Here is a 21,642-nt window from a genome sequence, read left to right on the forward strand (position 1 = left end):
ATCATAAAATTAAAACTCTTTGGCTAAAGACCAATGCCTGTCAAAAGTTTGCAAGGTCTTTGTTTTGTCAGCAAATAAATAGGAGCAGATCTCCCTCTGCTCATCACACATCCTTCTTCAAGAATACTTCTGTACTCACAAGTGGACGGACAGGAAAGGTAAATCTCTTAAAATTAAATAGAATTACTGAAGGATTTGTTGCATGATGTCTATATTTTATTCTTTTATAAGATCTATATTGAATATACTAGCATGGAATAATCCAGAAATAATTGTTTCCACAGCTTAATTCAAAATGAAGCTCCTTCTGCTAGCAGCCTGCATCATTGGGATGGCTTTCAGTGCTCCTGTAAGGGAAACTCACATTTGTTCCTCAAATTTGTTTTGTATTTTTGACATAAAACTTTTGCAGCACAAGCAACTAAAAATCCAGTTACAAGGAGCAGTACCTCGTCTTAAAGGAATGATTTTCGATCATTTTCTTGCTAATGTCTAAATGACTTTTTTTCTTAGCATTTTAGCTCAACTATTTTTGATTTGCATAGTAATGAGCCTGCATAAATATGTGTATGAATTTCCCACAAAACAGCCTCAGATGTACATGGAGTTTGACCTCCACCATGCCCCTCCTCAGGTAAAAACAACAACAAAAATGCTTTGCAGCAGCTGCAGTGAAGGTTTTCCTTCCTTTCCAAATGATCCAGTGGTGTGAAGGTTAATATTGTGGATCTTTTCTTCACAGGCGGCCCAAGCAATCCCTGCTGGAGCCCCAGTGGGGTCCCTGGAAGTTGTAAGAACAACATGTTATTATTTCATCCTTTCAACACACATCTATAGCCGGCAATTACTCTTTTATGTGATAATTGTGGCTATTTCCCATTTCAGCTGCTCCCAGTTAACAACCAGAGGCAATATGTTGGAGGACCAGTAAGTGACATTTTAAAGCTGGATATTAACAGAGACACATTTGTACTTTGTAGATAGAATTGTGGAGGAAAAGAAGTTTGAATAAAAATCTAAGTAAAGGTTTGGTTGTTCTTGCATTGCTGTGGATTAACTGCACATCATTTTAATCCCTAAATGAATTTTCTCTGGAAGGTCCAAGGATTCATCAAGCAGGAGATCCACCGGGCAGATGGCAAAGACGATGAGATTGTAAGTGCTTTTAACATCTTCCTGATTGAAAGCTGTTGCAGAATGTTTGTTGTCGTACTCATCTCATTTTATTGCCGTCCATTTCAGTACTACCCCTTTGGGTTTGACCAGCCAGCTCCAGCTGCTGCCCCTGCAGCCCCTGCTGCCCCTGCTGCCCCTGCAGCCCCTGCTGCCCCTGCTGCTCCTGCTGCTCCTGTAGCACCAGTTGCTCCTGTTGTTATCGTCGCTGCACCTGTAAGAGCTATTTAAGTATTCTATATCGACTTTACATCTGAATGGTTTCACATGTTTTGATAACAGCAGAAGGAGACATTTTTAAAGAGATGGAGAGGCGAGTAAATTCATTCAACTAAATTATTTTTGCCTGGGAAAAAAAAGCCAATTTTTAGCTGAGCTTGCATCCTCCTTGCTGATTGGCTCATGACAAGCCTCTGTGATTTCAGGTTGCCAAACCCAGTGATGATGACGAGGAAGATGACTAAAAAGGTCTGAGTCAGCAGTAGTTGTGCTCATGTGTGCAGAAAGAGGTAAGATGCACACAGGCAACTTAAGAAAGAAAAAGACAGTTTATACAATGAACTCTTAATGAAACGTTTGTGTTATAAGTCTTAATTATTTTCACAGCTGACTTAGTTTGTTTATTTTTTCTTTTAAGATGAGGAAACCAGGAACCAGCTCAGAGGAATAGAAACCAGACAACAATGATGCTCCTTTTAGCCTCTAACAAATTTGGTGCTACACATTATGGACATCATTCCAGTCCAGATGGTGCTTTGTTTTCTTTCTCAACAAAATAAAAAATATAATGTGACGAAATGACAATTAGTGGCTTGCTGTGAAATATGATTGTCCTATTTTCTAATATTCCTCTTTGTGATCTTTCTATTAGGAAGCTCAGATAATAAATGAAATGAACGCATTAATCAGTGTCCTTGTGTTGTTTTGTCTTGTACAAATAACTACATATAGGAAAATAAGAAAGTAATAATATCAATTAGTTCTTAAATATTCCACTTAAAAAGGGTTTTGCATGTAACAACTTTGATTTTTCTTTAAGAATTTTATATCGTTTTATTAAAACACAATTTTTGTTTGATGAGATTAATAATTTAGCAAGTCTTTGTGTTCAGACAACATTGTAGATATTAAATTGTATCTAATCACTATTTACTATATTACATAATATATTTTAGGAATATAGAGAATACGGGTGACATACGTAGAGACATGTTTAACATGTTTTGACTAAACAAGTCTTCTACTCTCATGGTAAACGGCTCGTCTCTCATAAAACGTTTCACTGTAAATCTTCTTCCGTTGTTGTATCTCAGAAACGACACTGCTGATTGATAAAACGTCATAAAAGTGAGTTTCAGGTTAATAAGGAGTAGGAATGTTGGCTGTCAGTGTTGTAACCATAAATAATAAATCTTTGACTTATCTCCAAACAACCGTCAAGTGTTAACACATCTGTTTTATTTATCATGTTATAAGTAGAAGCAGCTCTGCAGTCAATCAAATTGTAGCCCGAGGATCAATATTCTGGAGAATATAAATAGTGCCACATATGGTGTTTAAAGCTAGTCATCCCTTGGATCTTTTACCCCAATAAAGATCAACAAAATATGGATTTGTTGACAAGAAAAGAAAACAAACAAACAAAAAAAGCAAAGAAATCTCTTTAATGTCAAAGTATAAACAGAATACTACAAAAAAATAAAATACAAATAAAACTGTTGCATAATAACTAAAAAAAGCTTATTCTTGTTTTGTTTCATTTTTCCTCCTAAAAATACTTTCTAGAAACCAAATACACAGAACAAATAAAACAACACACTAATACAGATGTATGTAACACTATTTAAAGTTTGTGTAAACTGCAGTTTACACTGCAGGCGCAGCTGGAACTTCTTGTATCAATCATAATTTGCCATGAAAACTGCAGAGGTTTTATCTCGATTCTGATTTCTTCATATCTCATGAGCAACAACTCTGCAACATCTTACTTACAGTAATTCTAAATCACATAAAATACACTGATTTGTATAAAACTATAAAATCCAATGCTCACTAAGGGCGAGTGCAGGTTGAGGTGAGTGAAGATGCTAAGCCAGCCACTGTGTAATCAAACTGACTCTACTATTATTCAGATAGTGGATTGGGCCACTGGTCATTTAGTTAAGCTGTGGGCCAGACACCTGATCTGTACTCCCTCATTGGGTGACTTCATTCCCTTCGACTGTAATTAACTGTTTGGTGAAGGGACACCCTATAAAAGTCAAACCTGCTCTTTCTGAGCTGCAACACAATCATTTAGCATCACCTCATCCTCTGAGTTCAACATTTCATCTTCTCTCTGGTTTGTTTTTATTGCAGTGGGTGAGTACATGTATACCTGGCTAGCAGAAACCAACCATCCGGTGTGACTTTCATAGATTTTACAACTGTGAATGTTGTGTTTTCAGGGCAAAAATGAAAGCAGTCTTCCTGTGCCTATGTTTGGCTGGCACTGCCTGTGCTGGGCCCGTAAGTCTTAGATTTTATTTTAAACAGCAAAAACTTTAAGACTACCACACAAAATGTCCTGCTGTCATTTCTCTAAATGTTTCTGCTTCTGCATTTAGTTTCAATACTTGCCACGTTACACAGGATCGAGCCCCCGGGGTCCAGCGACACAGGTAAACAGAAATACTGTGTTTGTTATTTAGTTTGTTAAACTCTTCCTCCTTAGTTTTATCTAACATGCTTGATTAAACTTTAAGAAAATAAATATCGAAGTTTAATTTTTACCAATGAAAGTTTTTTTTCTCCAACTTTCATCCAGATGAAACCACCTTTCGCCGGTGGTTTCCCACAACCTGGAGGCCTGGGAGCTTATAGTGTGGAGTTTGTAGGTCCCAATTCTTTAATGTTATGTTTCCCTTTAACTGTAAAAATCAAGTTATCAGATTTTTACTTACAGCATGTATGTGTATTTTGTGTGTTTTACCAAGCTTCCATACATGTTTGGTGCTGGTGCAGCTGGAACAAATCAAGGACAAGTAAGAGTTTTCTCACATGAACCTAGATGTGCTAATCTATGACGACTGCTTTTACTTTTCACTGATTTTGTTTCAACAGACTTTCCCCCAGTACGGTTTCATCAAGTACTCCATCCCTCAGCCTCCTGGCAGACAGAGCGTTGAAGTTGTATGTGCTGATCTGTTAGTTTTTTTATTATGTGTGGCATACAGTGCGACTATTAACATTTTTGTGGTTTTGTGGTTTTATGTTGGCAGTTCTACCCTTTTGACTTCGCTAAGAACCAGGTAAATATTTTGGGTAACTTAATGAATCCTTACAAACCTAATAATATGTATAGTGCATGATTCTAAAAGCAGGTTTATTTTTGCTTCAGATAATTCAGAACAGTGCTCCTGTGCCAAGTGGGCCCAGTCTGGGAAATGTAAAAGATTTTTTTATTATTTGATTTTTCCTGTTACTCTCAAAATAGACATCATAAACATAAATTTTATGTGCTTTTTTTCAGTTACCCCCATTTAGATTTCCTCCTCAAGGAATTCCCCAGCAACCAGTGAATGTGAGAACAGAGTATTAGTAATATGCATTTTATAATGTTTCTCAATATTTTGCTTCACATGTATTTTATTTTATTTTATTTATTTTTTTCTCGTAGATGCCAGCTTTTGATGTCAATGCACAACCATCGCAGGATCCATTGCAGCAACTACAGCAGGACAAACCTGTGCAAACAAGCCAGGTGACCAAATTATAAATCACTTCACTAATTAACTTTGCACAAAAAATGTCACAAATATGCATGAAAAAATAATTGGATGATATTTTTCTGTTTTCAGGCACCTGATAAAGTGTGAATGAGTGAACGACGTCAATCATGTAAAACTGAAGAATCATCTTGAAGTAACATTTTAGAACATTAGCAAACTATGTTGATAACCTACCTGAGAAGACTTTAAATTAATTTTTAATAACAATAGCTGTTTTAGAACTACTGACTGTGATACCATGTTACTCCCAGCATGCTGCATTTTCACAGTGTCTATGTTTTTTCCTTTTCTCTTCTCACTGTTGTTCTCTTTTTAAAAATAAAAAGTTTTAAGCAAATCCCTGTGAATCATGTTCTTTATTTGGAGAGTTAATCTAAACATTATAACACATTATAACACATAATTGATCTAAAATATTCCTTTTTAGTTATATGTTGAAATGTAAAAATGTTGTCCTCCAGGAAAATAAACCTCCATCCCTCTCTGAAGTTTTTTTCTGCATCTTGCTGTGTTTTTTTCAGGCCTTGCCTTTTATTATGCCCCTTGCCATCAACTGTGACAAACTCCCTGCCCCTGCTTTAGAAAAACATTCCCTCAGGGGTGTTAAGGGTGAAAATCAGAATTAGTTTTTAAATGCTTGATTTGTTCAAAGCTTGAGATGTTGCTTAATACCCTAACTTTATAGGGTATAACACTATTGATAGTACAGTACTTTATATTACTCCACTTTTAAAGTACTGAAAAATACTCTGCTACCACCCATTAACTACCTGATCACTGTCCAGCTGTTCTCTAACAAACCTCTGAGGCCATTTAAGAACGTCTGTGTTTACACTGAGATCAAATTACACACAGGTGAATTTACTGATTTGGTGTTTTCTGAAGTCAACTGGAATTATTATTATTTTTATTATTTTTATTTTTTTTTCCCCACCAGGGGGTCTTTTTGTGGGCTCTAGTGTCCCTTTTTATCATAGTAGGCTGACAGGAAAGGGGGAAGAACAGGGGGGAAGACATGCGGCAAATGTCGTTGGGTCCGGGAATCGAACCCGCGACGGCCGCGTCGAGGACTGAAGGCCTCCAAACACGCTAACCTCTACGCCACCGGAGCACACCCCAACTGGAATTATTTTGGGGGTGGTTACTAGAGTAAAGGGGGCTGAATACAAATACGTGCCACACTTGACAGATTTGCATTTATAAATAAATATTTAAAATCATCACTTCACTGTCCTTATATTTGTCTGATACTGTTCTAGTCTAATTGAAGTTTTTGGCTGTGACATGACGAAATGTTGAAAAACTCAACTGGTGTGGACACTTTTGTAGGATGGATTAGGTTAACATATAATACTTACTTAAAAAGGTGTCATTCTTATTCACTTTTTTCTATTTAGAAGTTTGAAAACAAAAAATCTGTTGCCAAAAATGACTCTCACCAAAAAGGTTTATTGGAATCTATTGAATAAACAGAAAACAAGTCAAATTTGTGATGTGGAAACAAAGGAAATTTATCACGTCAAAATAACATCATGCTCTTAAAAGACTGAAACTATTCTAAACATGGTATGTTCAATACAGCAGAAGCATATTGGACATCTTGTGTGCTGCAGGATGTCACACTTAATATAAACAGCTTCAGTGGTTTAGCAGATTTCCCCACTGTGAAATTTTACTGTTATAAAAACGAAACACCACCAAGGGAAAAATCCATCAAATAACTGGCCCCCTGGGGACGAAAGCCTGTTGCAACTCGACTTTAAAGCTTACCTCTTAAAACGCAACAACAAAAGAGACAGGCGCCATCCACTCACGCTACTCTGTCTCTTCTTTACATGTTTTCTGTCCTGGAACATCATAAACATCTGTCAGCAGGGAGAGCGGAAGTGTTAAAAGCTCATTGGAAACACTTTATTATTTGCCCAAAGTGGTTCCTCTTCTGTTTAGGGATTTGTTATTGAAATATAAAGTAACATGATAGAATTAAACAATAAAAAAAGAAAAGCGGAGTGGAAAAATTGGTAATCCAAACCCTTTACCCCAGATCTCTCCCTTACACAACCCCAACAATCCAACAGGTTGCATATTCCTGTTAAACATATATATTTACATTATTTCAACTGTGACACTGAGAAATATTGTTCAAAATTACAGATACAATGAACAAAAAATGGAAAAAATATTAGCTTGAGAGCCGTTCTACACATAAAGATATAAAATTTAATGTAATTATGACAATTTATGTCCCACTTCACTTAGCATCCTAAACGAAACATGCATCAAAAAAGACAAATAATGATAATTACATGCTGTTGGATGCTCTGTGGAGCAAAGCAGAGTTTAATTAGGATGGTGAATTACAAGCATTCCTGTTTGAACAGACAACAATGTTCTCTTCACCTCATTAAACTCACAAAATAATCTCAGTGTGGCGTCACAGGAACAGAAGGGCTTTGAAGAACTAATGAAGTGATTGTTATCTGTCAGAGGAACTCATTATCTCAGCAGATTTCAGTCAGGACTGTCTGGGATGAAGTTTGACAGATTATACACAGTAAATCTTAGACTATCTGATCTGAAACAAAAACAAAAAAAAAAAAATAAAGTAAAAATGAAGACCTCCAAAGCTAATTTTTTTTTCTTCTAAACCACAAATGTTTCTTTAACATTTGTGGGAAAAACAAACTCCTCAGATGTTGACTATTTCTGCTAAACAAGTGGTTTTATTTAAAAACCCAAAGATACACATGGATTATCACTGAATGTCACTACAAGAGACCAGCCCTTTGACCATCCATCCATCCATCCATTTTCTTTACACCCTTCTTCCTTAAATGGGGTCGGGAGGGTTGCTGGTGCCTATCTCCAGCTGCGTCCCGGGCGAGAGGCGGGGTTCACCCTGGACAGGTCGCCAGTCTGTCGCAGGGCAACACAGAAAACAGACAGGACACACAACCATTCACACCTAGGGAGAATTTAGAGAAACCAATTAACCTAACAGTCATGTTTTTGGACTGTGGGAGGAAGCCGGAGAACCCGGAGAGAACCCACCATGCACAGGGAGAACATGCAAACTCCATGCAGAAAGACCCCGGAACGGGAATCGAACCCAGGACCTTCTTGCTGCAAGGCAACAGCTCTACCAACTGCACCACTGTGCAGCCCGCCTTTTGACCAGTGGATTATAAATACGTTAACTTCCACTAAATACAAGAATCAACAGTTTTCCATTTTATGCTTTGCTTACTATTTTGGGATAAGATTATTTTATTCCTTTCACTACAAAGGCTGGGACTGGTTTTAATTAAGGTTTGACATGTCTCAGGATTTTTAAGGGCTTGTTAACGGGTGACTTGATTTCACACCAGTTTCCACAGTGCAGCCAGATTTTAATATTGTTCATGTGCAGCAATTTGTGTGACATAAAGTTAGCAACATTTTATAACAGCCCTGCTGCCTGTGAAAATGTGGTAATTGTTCTGATTCTGTCTTATGGATATTTTTGATAACATTGACTAGAACATTGTAATAAAAATGATTTTATTGCTTAAAGACTGCAGTCTTTAAGCAGTCTTTGCATTAAAGACTGCTCTAGATTTGTTTGTACTAAGGCAATCATCTATTCATAAATTTGTACTCTATTACGTAGCCATCTGGATGAAGAACTTTTTAGTTTCTATATTAAATATTCACAGTGCATCCAGAAAGTATTTTATAAAAATACAAAAATGATAGTAGCAATGATAGAAAACAGAAAACCAAGCGATCCCACATTTTCACAGCCTTTCCTTAAAACGTTTTACATTCACCTTTGGCAGCAACTACAGTCTTGTCTTTTTGAATATGATGCTATAAGCTTATCTCACCTCTCTTTAGGGAGTTTCACCCATTCTTCTTTGCAGTTCTTCTCAAGCTCCATCAAGGTGGATGGGAGACGTCTCTGCAGCCATTAAAAAAACCTCTCTCTCATTAAATCCGTGAATTGTTGTGATGAGGACATTCCTTTTCCATAGATAGCTTGTGAAAGCATAAAAGGACATAAGCTTGTAAGGCTGTCTTGAAGACAGAAAGTCCCCAGTTGTCTATTAGATTTCTACATCTAAATTCAGCCTAACCCTCGTTAATTACAGTCCACTCAAATAGCTTCAGATTGGATTTTTGATTTTATTCTTAGACTGTGCAGAATTACTGTGCATTCCAGTTCTACACTTAAAAATGTCAGAACTACATTCTATTTGACTGAAGCTTATCTTTTAGATCTTACCCTGAAACATCTTTCAAGTACATGTTGACATATATCATTTTAATATTTATGAAACTACAAGAAACTTTAGTTTAGTTTACTGCTAGAACCAAAAGTTTTGTATTTCTCTTTAGAACCAAAAGTTTTGCAACCTGATTGTTTTTATTTTCTAATTTTACATGCTTTTATTTATCTTTTGGATATATATATTTTTTTACCTTTAATTATTTCTTCTGTTGTAGTTTGTTTTATGAATGGCTCATTGTTTTGTTTATTCTCACATTTTAAGTTCTGTTCTCTGTCTGGTACAGAACTTTATGTTATCTCAGTGCTTTAGAAGAACATTATAAAGAAAGTTGACTTCAGTTTATATTTCTCACTCAGTCTGTAATGCCCGTTTTCTATATGGCATCCCCCTCTTTCTACATTCTCCATATTTGGTCTTAGGGCAATAAAGAAAGTATGTTTGCACAGCATGTAATTAACAATAACAAGGGCCTCAGCCGCGCATACCTTTTTTTTTTTTGTTTTGACATGTAAGAATCTTCAAACACATAGCTATGCATGTTTTAGTGGATGTGATTGGCTATTAGAGGATATAAAGGGCATCCATGGGAGGCATAAAGTAGACCTCATTCCCTCTCTGACGAGGCACGTTTAGCGTTTTTGCAGCTCTAAGGAAAAAAAGGTGAGTTGAATTTTTATCACTGAGCTCATTGTTGATAGTTCTGAATTATATTGCAGATGATCTTCTATCAAACTATTTCTCAAATATATGTAATGATTCCACTGTTTTCATTTAAAGTGAAGTAAATGTTCTACATTCTTTTCTACACTTTTCTTTAACAGCCATCACAATGAAGCAGGTTTTAATCTTGCTGTGCCTTCTGGTCTCCACCTTTGCTGCCCCTGTAAGACTCGCCAGTCTCACTGTTTGATATACACTTATTTAACTCTTAAAGACTGTTGTTCTTCCAGACTAATTAATGTTTGTTCACATCCCTGCAAACTGTAGGCACCAGGCAGTGAGAGTAGTGAGGTAAGAGGATTCCTCTCCTCCTTTTCGGTTCCGATTTGGATCCGACTGCTTTGGTTTGTCATCAGCTAAGCAGCATGATGGGTATCTGAGAGGGAGGAATAATTGGCTTTGTTGTAGTTCATGTCTGGAGATGTCTGGTATTTTTCTGTATTTTTAGCAGGATGCAGCACACGCTAATGAGGCCCTGAGGTTGATGGAGATGTACAGGCTATACCAGCAGCAGGTGGGGGTAGACAAGGGACTTATTGACATTCTGTACAAATAAATATTAGTGGTTTGCTAATTTGTTTAGATAATGTGGCATTAGGCATCAACTTCAAGTGTGAATCTGCTATTTTTTTTGTTTTTTTCAGGGGCTTGCAAATCCCTTCCTTCCAGCTGCTGATGCTCCTGTAAGTTTAATCATATGAAAACTTTGCATAAACTAACAGATAACAAGCTAATGATAAATAAACAAAATGGATTTTGAGTTTTGATTTTGGATTTTTTGTTTTTTTTGGAAAGGCTAACTCAGCTGTTGCACCTGTGGTAAGTATGACAACAGCATTGTGCCATTTACATGCCAAGACTTTCCATTTGAAGAGAGAAAACAACGTTTATTTCAGGTGGCTGCTTTTCAAGCCCAGCTGGCTCCCGCCCCTGCAGAGGACGTCTCAGACGAGGAAACAGAGGTGCAGTTCAAGACTAAACTTTAAGCCAAATGTTTTGTGTTTTTAAGCGAGCTGCAACAGCGACTGTGTTCAACATTTTGCTGACTTTACTCTCATGTGTTTGTCAGTTGACAGTTTGTACTTTCAATGGAGACAAATCATAGGCGTAACTCATTGTGTGTTTTTCTCCACTTAGCCACAAAGTGAGTCAATATAAACATCCGAAAACTTAAAAAGCTAAACAATTCAGTAATTTCATATACAGCGAAGTCTAAAAACTTCGCTGTATATGAAGTTTTTAGACTTCATATACAGTCTAAAAACTGTATATGAAGTCAATACATTTTTGTGTGCACTTTCCCTGACTTAATGTGTGGCAACTTCATTTAGAATAATTTAAACATCTAATTCACGTCCCAACATTTTTGAACATTACCTTTTGCATTAATTTTCCTTTGCTCATTAAGTATTCCCCATATTTACTAAATATGGTGTGGCCTTGAGCGCTGCAGTTGGTAGAGTTGTTGCCTTGCAGCAAGAAGGTCCTGGGTTCGATTCCCAGCCTGGGGTCTTTCTGCATGGAGTTTGCATGTTCTCCCTGTGCATGCCGGGTTCTCTCCGGGTTCTCCGGCTTCCTCCCACAGTCCAAAAACATGACCGTCAGGTTAATTGGTCTCTCTAAATTCTCCCTAGGTGTGTGTGTGAGTTGTTGTGTGTCCTGTCTGTTTTCTGTGTTGCCCTGCGACAGACTGGCGACCTGTCCAGGGTGAACCCCGCCTCTCACCCAGAACGTAGCTGGAGATAGGAACCAGCAACCCTCCTGACTCCATTAGGGACAAGGGTGAACAGAAAATGGATGGATGGTGTGGCCTTGACACAGTTTTTTTTTGTTGTTTGTTTGTTTTTCTGTTAGGATGGGAACCCCGCTCCTAGAGTTGCAGTGCCCGGTGCTCCTGCTGCTCCTCTGAACTCTGACGAAGAGGAGGAAGCTGAGGAGACGGAGGCAGTTGAGGTTGAGCCAACTGTGGTGGACACGGCACCTGCAGATCCCACGGCAGCCCCGGCAGCAGCCCCGGCAGCTGCTGCTGAGCCTGAAGTGGTTGACATCCCCCCAGATGTTGCACCAGTTGATGGTGTTGTTGTTGCCGTGCCCCCTGTTGACATTGTTCCTGTGGACACAGCTGCTGAGGTGCCTGTCGATGTGGCCGGCCCCGTCGCTACTGATGTCAATGTTGTTGATGCTGCTGCAGCCACAGCGGCTGCTGAGGTTCTTGCTACACTGTAATTATCCACCTCTCCCTCGTCTGTGTTGTGTGTTTACAGAAAATTGGAGCTTGAAACACCCTTAGCTTACTTAGTTGTAGCTTCTTGAATGAACATTGGAAGAAACCACGACAAAAGAATAAGTAAAGATGTTGCTTGTCGACATCTAAGCCTAAATCTTGATGTGGATTATTTTTCTTTTGTCCCATTTTAACATTTCTTTCCTCAAAAAGAATTTTAATTGGTTTTAAATTCTTCAGCTGTGTCCACTGGGTGAGTGACAAAAGGTCAGAAAATGTTTTGTTTTTGTTTCTGTTATCCACATTTTATTGTTACAAATTAAAACAAATATTCCTGCTGAACACATGTTGCCATGTAAACTTTTTATCTGAGTCATAATGCTGTCTTTTCAGACTGCCGTACAATTGTGCCAGGCAATTTTGATTTGGAGTAAAAAAAAAAAAAGTCTCATATGGGGCTCCTCAATGTTTAATTTTGGGTTTAATTAATTATTCATATGAGGGAAAATCTGTACACTCCTCCATTTCTTACAAGACAAATCCGAATAAAATTTCTGTCTCACCACATGACTATGGTTAATTGATTTCATTATTTCTATTTCAAAAGCTTTTATATAAATTTATTACACAGAGTAATATCTTTCAAGCATATCTTTTTTTTTTTTAGTTATTTTGATGGTGAGGGCAATAAAAAGGACTTTAAATTCTGACATTTTAGGCTAAATAATGATGGTAGATGCTGCTAACTTGACAAATGTGAAACTGATACTGATGCCACTCATGTAGAAGATCAAATAGATGATTGCTAGAGCTGGCTAGCCATTATTGTAAGCTCCATGAGGAGATAAAGTGCAGCATAAAGCAGGAAACATGACCACCGTCTGGAGAGGATTGGAGGCACAAGGCTGTGAAATTTATAAGGCATGAGCTGCAGTTAGACTCTGAGCTTCGATGCACTTCACTGACTAGAAATGCCGAGCCTCAGCTGATACAATACAAAACCCTTCATTACACGCTCTACACGGGATAAAGGATGCTCCAAATGAGATTCCCACTTACCAACACATCTACAAACTACATGGACGATGCAGTTTGGAGAGACAGGCTCTCTTTCCATTTATGGTTTTTGGTCACAGGTATGTAAAGACTTGTCAAAATGCCTAAGTACCCTGTCAAAGGTGTTCCTTACTTTTCCTTCTTGGGGACATCACAAAAGTAGATTTGGGAATAAATAGTCACACCCTTCTTGTGTTGCATAAAAATAGCTGAGGAACTGGAAATAAAATTAAAAATGAATTTTTAATATATTTTTTTAAAACTTTAGTCAGATGTTGTCGCTGTGGAGATAATGTCTGATTTTAGGAAAATCCAGCAGAGGAAATTTAAATTGGTTTGGTCTCCAGTAACAAGGAAGCCATCACAGGATCAAGTCAACCTTTGTCACATGTTTTTTTTTTTTCTTTCTCTCACGACCTGCTTTCCTTTCTGACTACTGTCAAAGAGAAGGCCATGAGAGAAGGCCATTTTTCTAAAGAAAACCTCCACAAAACAAACCAAAAGGAAACATTTTGAAATTACTTTGTATGAAAGTACTACGGAAATAAATTTGACCTTCTTCGTCTACGATAATTTGCAAACCTAAGCTCTCTTTCTGTGTTAAACTTTAAGAGAAATAAAATTCTAATAAGCACTTCAGGTTTCTGATTTTAAACACAATATTTACTGAGAATAAGCTGCAGGAATCAGACTTGCCAACAGGGTGAGCCACTCTACCACAGGAAGGCCACCATGTACTCCCAGCTTTCTGCGCTGCCAGAGTTCAGCTTCAACTTTACTCCACCATTCTTATGCATTTAAAGGGGGCAGATCAATCTGATCTGAAATCTGTTCTGCTGGTGCCGGTCTAATAGGATCAGGCCAGGATATGTCTGAGAATGCTGACCAAGCAGCAGGGGTGTGTGTGCGTGTGTGTGAGCTCACTGCAAGTCTAAATCCTGTGCTATTTCACAAATGGCAGGAACATTAATGATATTTGCAAATTATAAAAATGAGAACTGGACTGACACAGAAATGGCTTAGGTATCGTCCAATCATCTAACTTCATTTTCTCAAAGCTTGACTGACAAGTGAACAACCTAAGATGGTGTCTTTCCTTTTCTCAGCTAACTCTAATCCCCAAATCCTTGTGAGGGTCACTCAGACTCACTGGCACTCATTCAGACTTTCAAATTCAGAGCTATCACTTTTTATCTATGTCTTGACACTAATAATAGTTTTATTACATGACTTATGTTCTTTTTTAGAGTGAAAAGGAAGTTAAAAAAGGATTAAGAGAAATGGACTTAATAAATTAAGGACTGGAAAAGGTAAGATCAGCTATATTTGACTACATGCTAAATTATTATGGACTACATTAAATGAAACATTTTAGTACTACAAATCTACACTGCACTGGCACAATATTAATGATTAATTTGTCTTTTCTGATTTGTTTAATGTTATTTTTTGTGGCCAAACACAAAATTGAGTCAGACAAGATTTTACTGAAATATTAAAGATAGTCATGCAGAGTCAGAATCCCGACCAATTTATCATCACAAACATTGGAAAGGAGTAAAATGATACATACAAAACAATCAACATGCAAATTCTCTGTTTTGTTTTGTGCATTATTTATGAGCATAGATGCAATCTTGTAATTTGAAGTTCTCTGCTGCATAAGTCTGTGAAGGAAACCCATCCTGCTGTTTTGTGCTGCTTCATAAATGTGTTATTAAAAATCCAACAGCAAAACAAGATACAGAGAAGTGTTTGACTGACAAGTCTCTGTGGTTTAAATTACTTTTAGAGGAATCTGAAAACCTGCCAGTCAATGCTTCCAGGCTTTATTTTGATCCTGATTTCCAAACACATAAATTTATAATTACAGGGTTATGTAAAAAATTATTAATGTGGTGAAATCGTATCATTTTTCTTCAAACTCCTGCTTGGTGTTCTCATTGTTTGATTGTATTTCACATACTGCTCCATTGAAGTGCAATGCTTTAAACGGGAATTAAATTAAAACCTCTTGAGGATTTTCAATTTTGTTGTGTTACAACTGCAAATCTTAACATACATCAGGTTTCAAAAGAGCATATTTTCTTCTATGCACTCAAAACTAGGTTGAGACTCCTTTTATGAATTGCAGCATGTGCAGCGTGGCATGGAGGTGATCCAACGATGGTTTTGTTGAGATGTAATGGAGGTCCAGGTTGCTTTGATAGTTGATTTGCATTGTTTGGTCAGGTGTTGTCTCTCATCTTCCTCTGGAAAAAGCTCCAGATTTGGCCAGTCTGCTGGTCATTCAAGCAGAGTAACACTATATTCACAGAACTAGTTTTTGATATATCTGGTACTACTGGCAGGTCCTTCTGGAAAATGAATTCAGAATCTTAGTAAAGCTTGACAGCAGAAGAGGCATAACTTAACGTTTCCTGGCTGAACTGGTTGTGTGTGGACCATTGTGGACCAGCAGCAGCTCATAACATGGCATCTCAAATCATGAACGGCTCTGGAAACTTCCCACTGGACTTCAAGCAACATGGATTCTGTGCCTCTCCTCTTCCTGCCGCCTCTGGGATCTTGATTTCCAGATAAAATGCTAATTTTCACCCCCCAAAAAATAGACACATTAAAGACAGATCTCCCACTGAAGTTGTTGATCTTTACATCTCCTCCTGAACCCTGTGTTGCTCCATCTTATAAAATGTGATAAACACGTCTATTGAGTTAAAGTTTGAGTAGGACATATTAAAGACAGATCTCCCACTGAAGTTGTTGATCTTTACATCTCCTCCTGAACCCTGTGTTGCTCCATCTTATAAAATGTTGTGAAAACACTTTAATGTTTAAGGTTAAAGTTTGAAAAAACAAAACCTCTCTGTGTGAAAGTCACTGCGTTTTTGTTTTTTGATAAATTTGGAATGAGGTTAAGTCAAAGCTCTGTGAGAAGCTTTAAGCAAACATTGAGATTAATGTATTTATTAAAAGTAGATAGAAGTATTATTTATCAGTCTACAGAGACTAACCTTTATTCTCCCTTAGCTTTCCTTTAAGAACTTGCAGCTGTTTAATTTGTTCTTTCCTTCGCCACTGGCGTAGATGTAAGACACCATTTTGGATCCCTTCGTCTTGAGAACGTAATCTCAAATCCAACACTTTCTGGGTAGTGTTACATTTCCACCCTGCTTCAGTTTCTAGCCATGTAGAACAACTGTGGGGCTTTTCTTACTCTGACATTCAAAAGTCCATTAGCCAGTGTTAACATGATAAGTTTGAATTAAGTCATCATTAATCAACAGTGGTTAATGTCTGTCTTTTGTTTGATCTTTGCAGGACAGATCAAACATTTGCTACAATAACCATGTCCACCAATGCAATGTCAGGTCACACAGTTTGCAAACTTACCACAGACAGCGAAGAGCAAAGTGAGGATGATCTGTAAGTCATACTGCAAATACTAAGGCAGACCTTTGTTGAGTCAAATGCACAAATCATAAGAATGAAACAAGACGACAGATTTTCCCAACAATTAATTTTATGTATAACATGCTGTGTTTCTTTCAGAAGTGCACCTCAATCAAATTGTCTGGCCAACATGAACAACAGCAACAACAATGAAGAGTAGGTGCAGTTTGAAGTTCAGAAAATATGTGGGAGCCCTTCACTTTTCTTTGATTAGCCATGTGGGTTCAGTTAGCCTGTTAAATGTCTTATTTTTTTCACCAGGGAAAAAAAGAAAAAGAAAAAGGAGAAGAAAGACAAGAAGGAGAAGGAAGAGAAGAAAGACAAGAAGGAGAAGAAAGAGAAGAAAGACAAGAAGGAGAAGAAAGAGTGATTATTTTACATTAGAAAGTCTTGAGAAATGTCACAAACATTCGAGAAAATCTCATGGACTTTATCCGTTGCACTTAATCTTGCAGAAAAAAGAAAAAGGAGAAGGAGGAAAAAGAAGCAAAAGAAAAGGAACAAGAACAAGAAAAAGAGAAAGAAAAGGAGAAAGAAAAGGAAAAAGAAAAGGAAAAAGCAAAGGAAAAGGACAAAGACAAGTAGGTTCATAATTTGGAAGAATATCTGGAAATAATTGCTATGTTTGTTCAGGTGATGATTTCTTCTTTCATTCTGCTTGTTCACAGACCCAAGGAAATATTCGTCATTAATCCTGCAGGGAATTTGTATTACAACTGGCTTTTCATAATTGCAATGCCAGTCATGTATAATTGGACAATGATTATAGCCAGGTAAATTAGCTAATTAGTTAATCCATTGCTGCATTGTCCTTTCTTGTCACAGGTTTATTCAATGGCACTAACTTTTGCATAAAATGAGGCCAAGTCATTTCAAGGTTGTTTCTCAAATTCTAGATTTAGCTTCAATTTAGAGCAGTCAAGAATGTCACAATCTCTATTCTGTTAGATGTTAAGGGAATAAACAATTTATTACTATTTTCCAACAGGGCATGCTTTGAGGAGCTGCAGCAGGACTACATTCTCTACTGGATTTTGTTGGACTACAGCTCTGATCTAATTTACCTGGCGGATATGTTCGTCAGAACCAGAACAGGTGAAAACAAACTTGACTTTTTTCATCTACCAAAAAAATCCCCAAATAAGAAAAAAAAGAGTTTGTCAAAAAGATTTAAAATGTCACACTTAAAATAATAAAGATAAAGTGTCCTATGTTGAGTTTCTTCATTCTTCATCCATCCATTGTCTATACTTGCTTTGCTTTCTACGGTGGCTGGGAGGCTGGTGCCTTTCCCCAGCAGTCAGTCGATGGGAGGTGGGGCACATTTTGCTTAGTGGCTGCAGGTTAACTTCAACTCCTTGTTGCCGTGTTACATTTAGAAAACACACACAGGGAGAAGCCACCCAAGTCCCGATTTGGAGTCTTCTATGACAGAAGTTCCTGTCTGTCTGTCCTGAACTGTCAAGCCGTCCAGAGTTTATCCCGAGTCCCACCCGTTGACTGCTAGAATAGGCTTATGCCCCGGGTGAAGATGAACAGAATTAATCTGGTACAGACGGTAGATGGATAAAGAAGGGAATACAGTACTGTCTTCATGTATCCTGGACACAAACTGTTTAAACCTGAGGTTGGCACGACACCATGCTAGTTGCTGTAAAACAAGAGAAGCATATTTACGCTATTTGTAACCAAAGTATATATTTGGTGTACATAAACGTTACAATTAAAACTGATCCTGCTTCTGTATTGTATCTCCTTCTTTGCAGGGTATCTTGAGCAAGGCCTGATGGTGAAAGATAAGAAGTTGCTTAGAGATAACTACGTTAAGAGCTTCCAGTTTCGTCTCGATGTTCTCTCCATTCTGCCAACAGACGTACTTTATTTCGTCTTTGGCCTTCACTACCCAGAGATCCGTATCAACAAGCTGCTGAGAATTGGCCGAATGATGGAGTTCTTCACCAGGACGGAGACTAAAACCAATTATCCAAACATCTTCCGCATTGGGAACCTAATCATGTACATTCTCATTATCATCCACTGGAATGCATGCTTCTACTTTTCATTCTCCAAGGCGATTGGTTTTGGTGCTGATGACTGGGTCTACCCAGCTCTCGATGATCCAGAGGAGCCTGCGTTTGGGCAGCCTATGAGAAAATATGCATTCAGCCTTTATTGGTCCACACTGACTCTGACCACCATTGGTGAAACTCCACCACCTGCTCTTGACTCGGAGTTTTTATTTCATGTGGTCGACTTCTTAGTTGGAGTCTTGATCTTTGCTACCATTGTGGGAAACATCGCCACCATGATTTCCAATATGAATGCTGCGCAGGCCCAGTTTCAGTCCCGTATCGACAACATCAAACAATACATGCAGGTGAAAATCCTACTGAAGTCTGAATGAATTGCTTCAATTATAGAATTATCTAAAGGGATATTAATAATATACTGATTTTTCTTCTATTCATAGGTTCGAAAAGTCAGCAAAGAACTTGAGCTAAGAGTTATTAAGTGGTTTGACTACCTGTGGAATAACGGCAAGGCGCAGGATGAGAGGGAGGTGCTGAGATATCTTCCTGACAAGCTACGAGCGGAAATAGCCATCCAAGTTCACATGGACACCTTGAAGAAAGTTCGGATTTTTGCAGACTGTGAGGCAGGCCTCCTGATTCAACTCGTCCTCAAACTTCGCCCGCAGGTCTTCAGTCCAGGAGACTACATTTGCAAAAAGGGTGACATTGGTCGTGAGATGTATATCATCAAAGATGGAAAACTGGCAGTTGTTGCCGATGATGGAGTCACACAATTTGTAGTGCTGGGAAGTGGCAGCTATTTTGGTGAAATTAGTATCCTTAACATTAAAGGCAGTAAAGCAGGCAACAGACGGACTGCTAACATTAGAAGCATTGGCTACTCCGACCTCTTTTGTCTTTCCAAAGATGACTTGATGGAGTCACTGATCGAATATCCAGATGCCAAAGCCATGCTAGAGGAGAAAGGCCGGCAGATCCTGATGAAAGATGGTCTCATAGACTTGGACCCCGCCAACATTAAGCCTGAAACTAAGGAGCTGGAGGAGAAAGTCACCAAACTGTACAGCACAATGGAGCTGATGCAGGTGAAGCTTAAGAAGATTTTGGGAAATTACAAACATACTGGCAAAGCCCTAAGACAGCGGATTACAGATCTGGAGCGCCTGAGTGGAGAGGAGGTGGAAGACGAAGAGGAGGAGGAAGATGAAGGGAAAAAAGAGGCTGAAGAGAAAGAAGCAGAAAAAGAAACTGATGAAAAGGGTGTGGAGGAAATGGAAGAAAAAACAGAAGAGGAGAAAGGAGCTGGTGAGAAAGACGTGGATGTAACAGAAGAAAAAACAGAAGAAGACAAAAGTGAGGTAACAAAAACAGATCAGGAAAAAGGTGGAGAAGGAGAAGGAAAACCTGATGAAGTAAAAGATGGAGAAGCAAAAGAGGACAAGACAGAAGAGTAAAAGATAAACAAACATTTGGTGTCTGAAAGACTATTTTTGAAAGGATCACTGTCACTCATCTTGTCAGGCTTTCTGGCCAACTCAGAAGGGATGATCAGGAAAGACGATTGCTAAAATATCAACTCAGATGTGTTCATGAAACTAGTTATTGAACAAAATTATATTTTGTCCAATTGTTCAGTTTGTTCTCATTTGTTTTTCAATTTCTAAAGACTTCATGTACACTGAGTCTGGAAAGACCTGCTATTTGCAGCACAGCAGCATCAGCTGGTCTCCTTATAAGTGCTGTGAGTAAAAGTGTTGTTGGACCAGAAGAATATGAATCATGCATCAAATGTTGCAGGTAAGAAACACCCATCTGTGTTTGATGGGAGTGAAACTGTATTTTAATGAGATAAAAGGGCTGCATTTGCATTAAATTATTTGACACATCATTTTATCAAAAGCACTTTACTGCTTATGGAAAAACCACTTAAGTTCAGAGCCGACATGTTTACATCACAAAAATGTGTTGAAAGACAAAAGTCAAAGTCAGTACCTGCATAGAAATCCTAGTGAACTGAAGTTTAGGTATGTTTAAATGTTTCTTCCACATATTTCTGCTCTGATAGCAACTGGTAGCTTTTCTCACCTAAATGAAACCACAAACAACAAAAATCTGTGCTAAATGTTTTGGGAGGGGACATACAGCATGGCACTAGTAGTTGACAGTGTTAAGAGAAACACAACATGAGACTTCTTTATGGTAGCTGTAGGACACGATGGCAGCTAAAGTGGACACAAACGTCCATGACTACTTCCAGTCTGGCAGCCAGTGATCCCAGTTGACGGCTACAAGTGATGCAATAGGATGTGTCTTCATTATTTTTATGACTAAATGAAAACCACATCTGCTGGTTTAATTCTGCACCATCTCTAGCATAAGAGCTTTCTTTCGGGAGTGAAGATTTTTAATTTCTCCACCTTAAATTAGTCTTTTTTGTCATTTATCGTTTGAAATATGTTTCAAACAATAACTGCATATAGCTGCATATTCCAGCATGACATTTGTCAGCTGAGACTCTGCTCATGTATGTGACACACAGGTACACACAGAGCACCTTGAGAAAGCCAGAAGCAACTACTACCACTCAGACCAGCTGGGAAGAAAAAGAATAATTCAAAGAAATTATATAATTTAGCAGATGCCTTGAGTTTAAGTCAAGTATAGCCCAAAATGTTGCACTGATGTTCTTAAAGGGCCCAAATACAAAGGCTTTCAGGAGATAAGCAGTCTTATTAATTAAATAGCAAATATATAATGGTGTAGGATTTAGGTGAGCTTAGATTAGAGGGAACGTGGAACAGCTGTGGAGAAAGGCAAAACAGGAAGTATGACAGAAGGTGAAAAATAAGCACAGATACTATTATCTGCTATTTAGTAGAATGGACCACAATGCACAAAGAAGAGACGACAAGAAATAATTTAAATGGTTTCACAGAAGAATT

At 38.0% G+C, this 21,642-nt stretch overlaps 4 protein-coding genes across 5 annotated transcripts; all 4 read left to right on the forward strand.

Moving 5' to 3' along the window:
- The first annotated feature begins 118 nt into the window (after positions 1 to 118).
- On the forward strand, positions 119 to 2,065 carry scpp7 (secretory calcium-binding phosphoprotein 7). The gene is made up of 9 exons (XM_044113461.1): positions 119 to 158; positions 285 to 349; positions 590 to 634; positions 743 to 790; positions 886 to 927; positions 1,099 to 1,155; positions 1,243 to 1,389; positions 1,599 to 1,682; positions 1,811 to 2,065. The coding sequence occupies exons 2-8, from the start codon at positions 296 to 298 to the stop codon at positions 1,635 to 1,637; spliced, it is 432 nt and encodes a 143-aa protein (XP_043969396.1). The 5' UTR covers positions 119 to 158; positions 285 to 295; the 3' UTR covers positions 1,638 to 1,682; positions 1,811 to 2,065.
- A 1,387-nt stretch (positions 2,066 to 3,452) lies between these two features.
- On the forward strand, positions 3,453 to 5,280 carry scpp5 (secretory calcium-binding phosphoprotein 5). Its single transcript, XM_044113462.1, has 11 exons — positions 3,453 to 3,534; positions 3,621 to 3,681; positions 3,780 to 3,833; positions 3,980 to 4,045; positions 4,149 to 4,196; positions 4,276 to 4,344; positions 4,434 to 4,463; positions 4,553 to 4,600; positions 4,685 to 4,735; positions 4,832 to 4,915; positions 5,013 to 5,280. Exons 2-11 carry the CDS (start codon positions 3,628 to 3,630, stop codon positions 5,028 to 5,030), a joined length of 522 nt encoding a protein of 173 aa, XP_043969397.1. The 5' UTR covers positions 3,453 to 3,534; positions 3,621 to 3,627; the 3' UTR covers positions 5,031 to 5,280.
- Positions 5,281 to 9,822: 4,542 nt separating this feature from the next.
- On the forward strand, positions 9,823 to 12,718 carry enam (enamelin). 2 transcript variants are annotated; one of them, XM_044113463.1, is made up of 8 exons: positions 9,823 to 9,874; positions 10,036 to 10,097; positions 10,202 to 10,225; positions 10,383 to 10,448; positions 10,579 to 10,617; positions 10,730 to 10,753; positions 10,831 to 10,896; positions 11,789 to 12,718. In XM_044113463.1, exons 2-8 carry the CDS (start codon positions 10,044 to 10,046, stop codon positions 12,158 to 12,160), a joined length of 645 nt encoding a protein of 214 aa, XP_043969398.1. In that variant the 5' UTR covers positions 9,823 to 9,874; positions 10,036 to 10,043; the 3' UTR covers positions 12,161 to 12,718. The 2 variants fall into 2 exon arrangements, with proteins under 2 accessions (XP_043969398.1, XP_043969399.1); XM_044113464.1 differs by having other exon boundaries at positions 10,386 to 10,448.
- Positions 12,719 to 14,391: 1,673 nt separating this feature from the next.
- Positions 14,392 to 20,154, forward strand: cnga1a (cyclic nucleotide gated channel subunit alpha 1a). Its single transcript, XM_044113711.1, has 9 exons — positions 14,392 to 14,524; positions 16,536 to 16,640; positions 16,767 to 16,823; positions 16,929 to 17,033; positions 17,123 to 17,248; positions 17,336 to 17,440; positions 17,656 to 17,762; positions 18,434 to 19,044; positions 19,138 to 20,154. Exons 2-9 carry the CDS (start codon positions 16,564 to 16,566, stop codon positions 20,152 to 20,154), a joined length of 2,205 nt encoding a protein of 734 aa, XP_043969646.1. The 5' UTR covers positions 14,392 to 14,524; positions 16,536 to 16,563.
- Positions 20,155 to 21,642: the final 1,488 nt, after the last annotated feature.

This window comes from Gambusia affinis, linkage group LG04, assembly GCF_019740435.1.
Source record: "Gambusia affinis linkage group LG04, SWU_Gaff_1.0, whole genome shotgun sequence".
Taxonomy (NCBI): domain Eukaryota; kingdom Metazoa; phylum Chordata; class Actinopteri; order Cyprinodontiformes; family Poeciliidae; genus Gambusia; species Gambusia affinis.

What these genes read in the sequence shown, in the direction of transcription:
- scpp7 (XM_044113461.1), top strand. Translation starts at nt 296, where the DNA reads ATGAAGCTCCTTCTGCTAGCAGCCTGCATCATTGGGATGGCTTTCAGT. An exon ending in TCCACCATGCCCCTCCTCAG is followed by an intron (nt 635 to 742) that starts GTAAAAACAACA and finishes TTTTCTTCACAG; the next exon opens with GCGGCCCAAGCAATCCCTGC. An exon ending in ATGGCAAAGACGATGAGATT is followed by an intron (nt 1,156 to 1,242) that starts GTAAGTGCTTTT and finishes CGTCCATTTCAG; the next exon opens with TACTACCCCTTTGGGTTTGA.
- scpp5 (XM_044113462.1), top strand. Translation starts at nt 3,628, where the DNA reads ATGAAAGCAGTCTTCCTGTGCCTATGTTTGGCTGGCACTGCCTGTGCT. An exon ending in CCCGGGGTCCAGCGACACAG is followed by an intron (nt 3,834 to 3,979) that starts GTAAACAGAAAT and finishes ACTTTCATCCAG; the next exon opens with ATGAAACCACCTTTCGCCGG. An exon ending in CTGGAACAAATCAAGGACAA is followed by an intron (nt 4,197 to 4,275) that starts GTAAGAGTTTTC and finishes TTGTTTCAACAG; the next exon opens with ACTTTCCCCCAGTACGGTTT.
- enam (XM_044113463.1), top strand. Translation starts at nt 10,044, where the DNA reads ATGAAGCAGGTTTTAATCTTGCTGTGCCTTCTGGTCTCCACCTTTGCT. An exon ending in CAGGCAGTGAGAGTAGTGAG is followed by an intron (nt 10,226 to 10,382) that starts GTAAGAGGATTC and finishes CTGTATTTTTAG; the next exon opens with CAGGATGCAGCACACGCTAA. An exon ending in ACTCAGCTGTTGCACCTGTG is followed by an intron (nt 10,754 to 10,830) that starts GTAAGTATGACA and finishes CGTTTATTTCAG; the next exon opens with GTGGCTGCTTTTCAAGCCCA.
- cnga1a (XM_044113711.1), top strand. Translation starts at nt 16,564, where the DNA reads ATGTCCACCAATGCAATGTCAGGTCACACAGTTTGCAAACTTACCACA. An exon ending in GAGCAAAGTGAGGATGATCT is followed by an intron (nt 16,641 to 16,766) that starts GTAAGTCATACT and finishes TGTTTCTTTCAG; the next exon opens with AAGTGCACCTCAATCAAATT. An exon ending in AACAGCAACAACAATGAAGA is followed by an intron (nt 16,824 to 16,928) that starts GTAGGTGCAGTT and finishes TTTTTTCACCAG; the next exon opens with GGAAAAAAAGAAAAAGAAAA.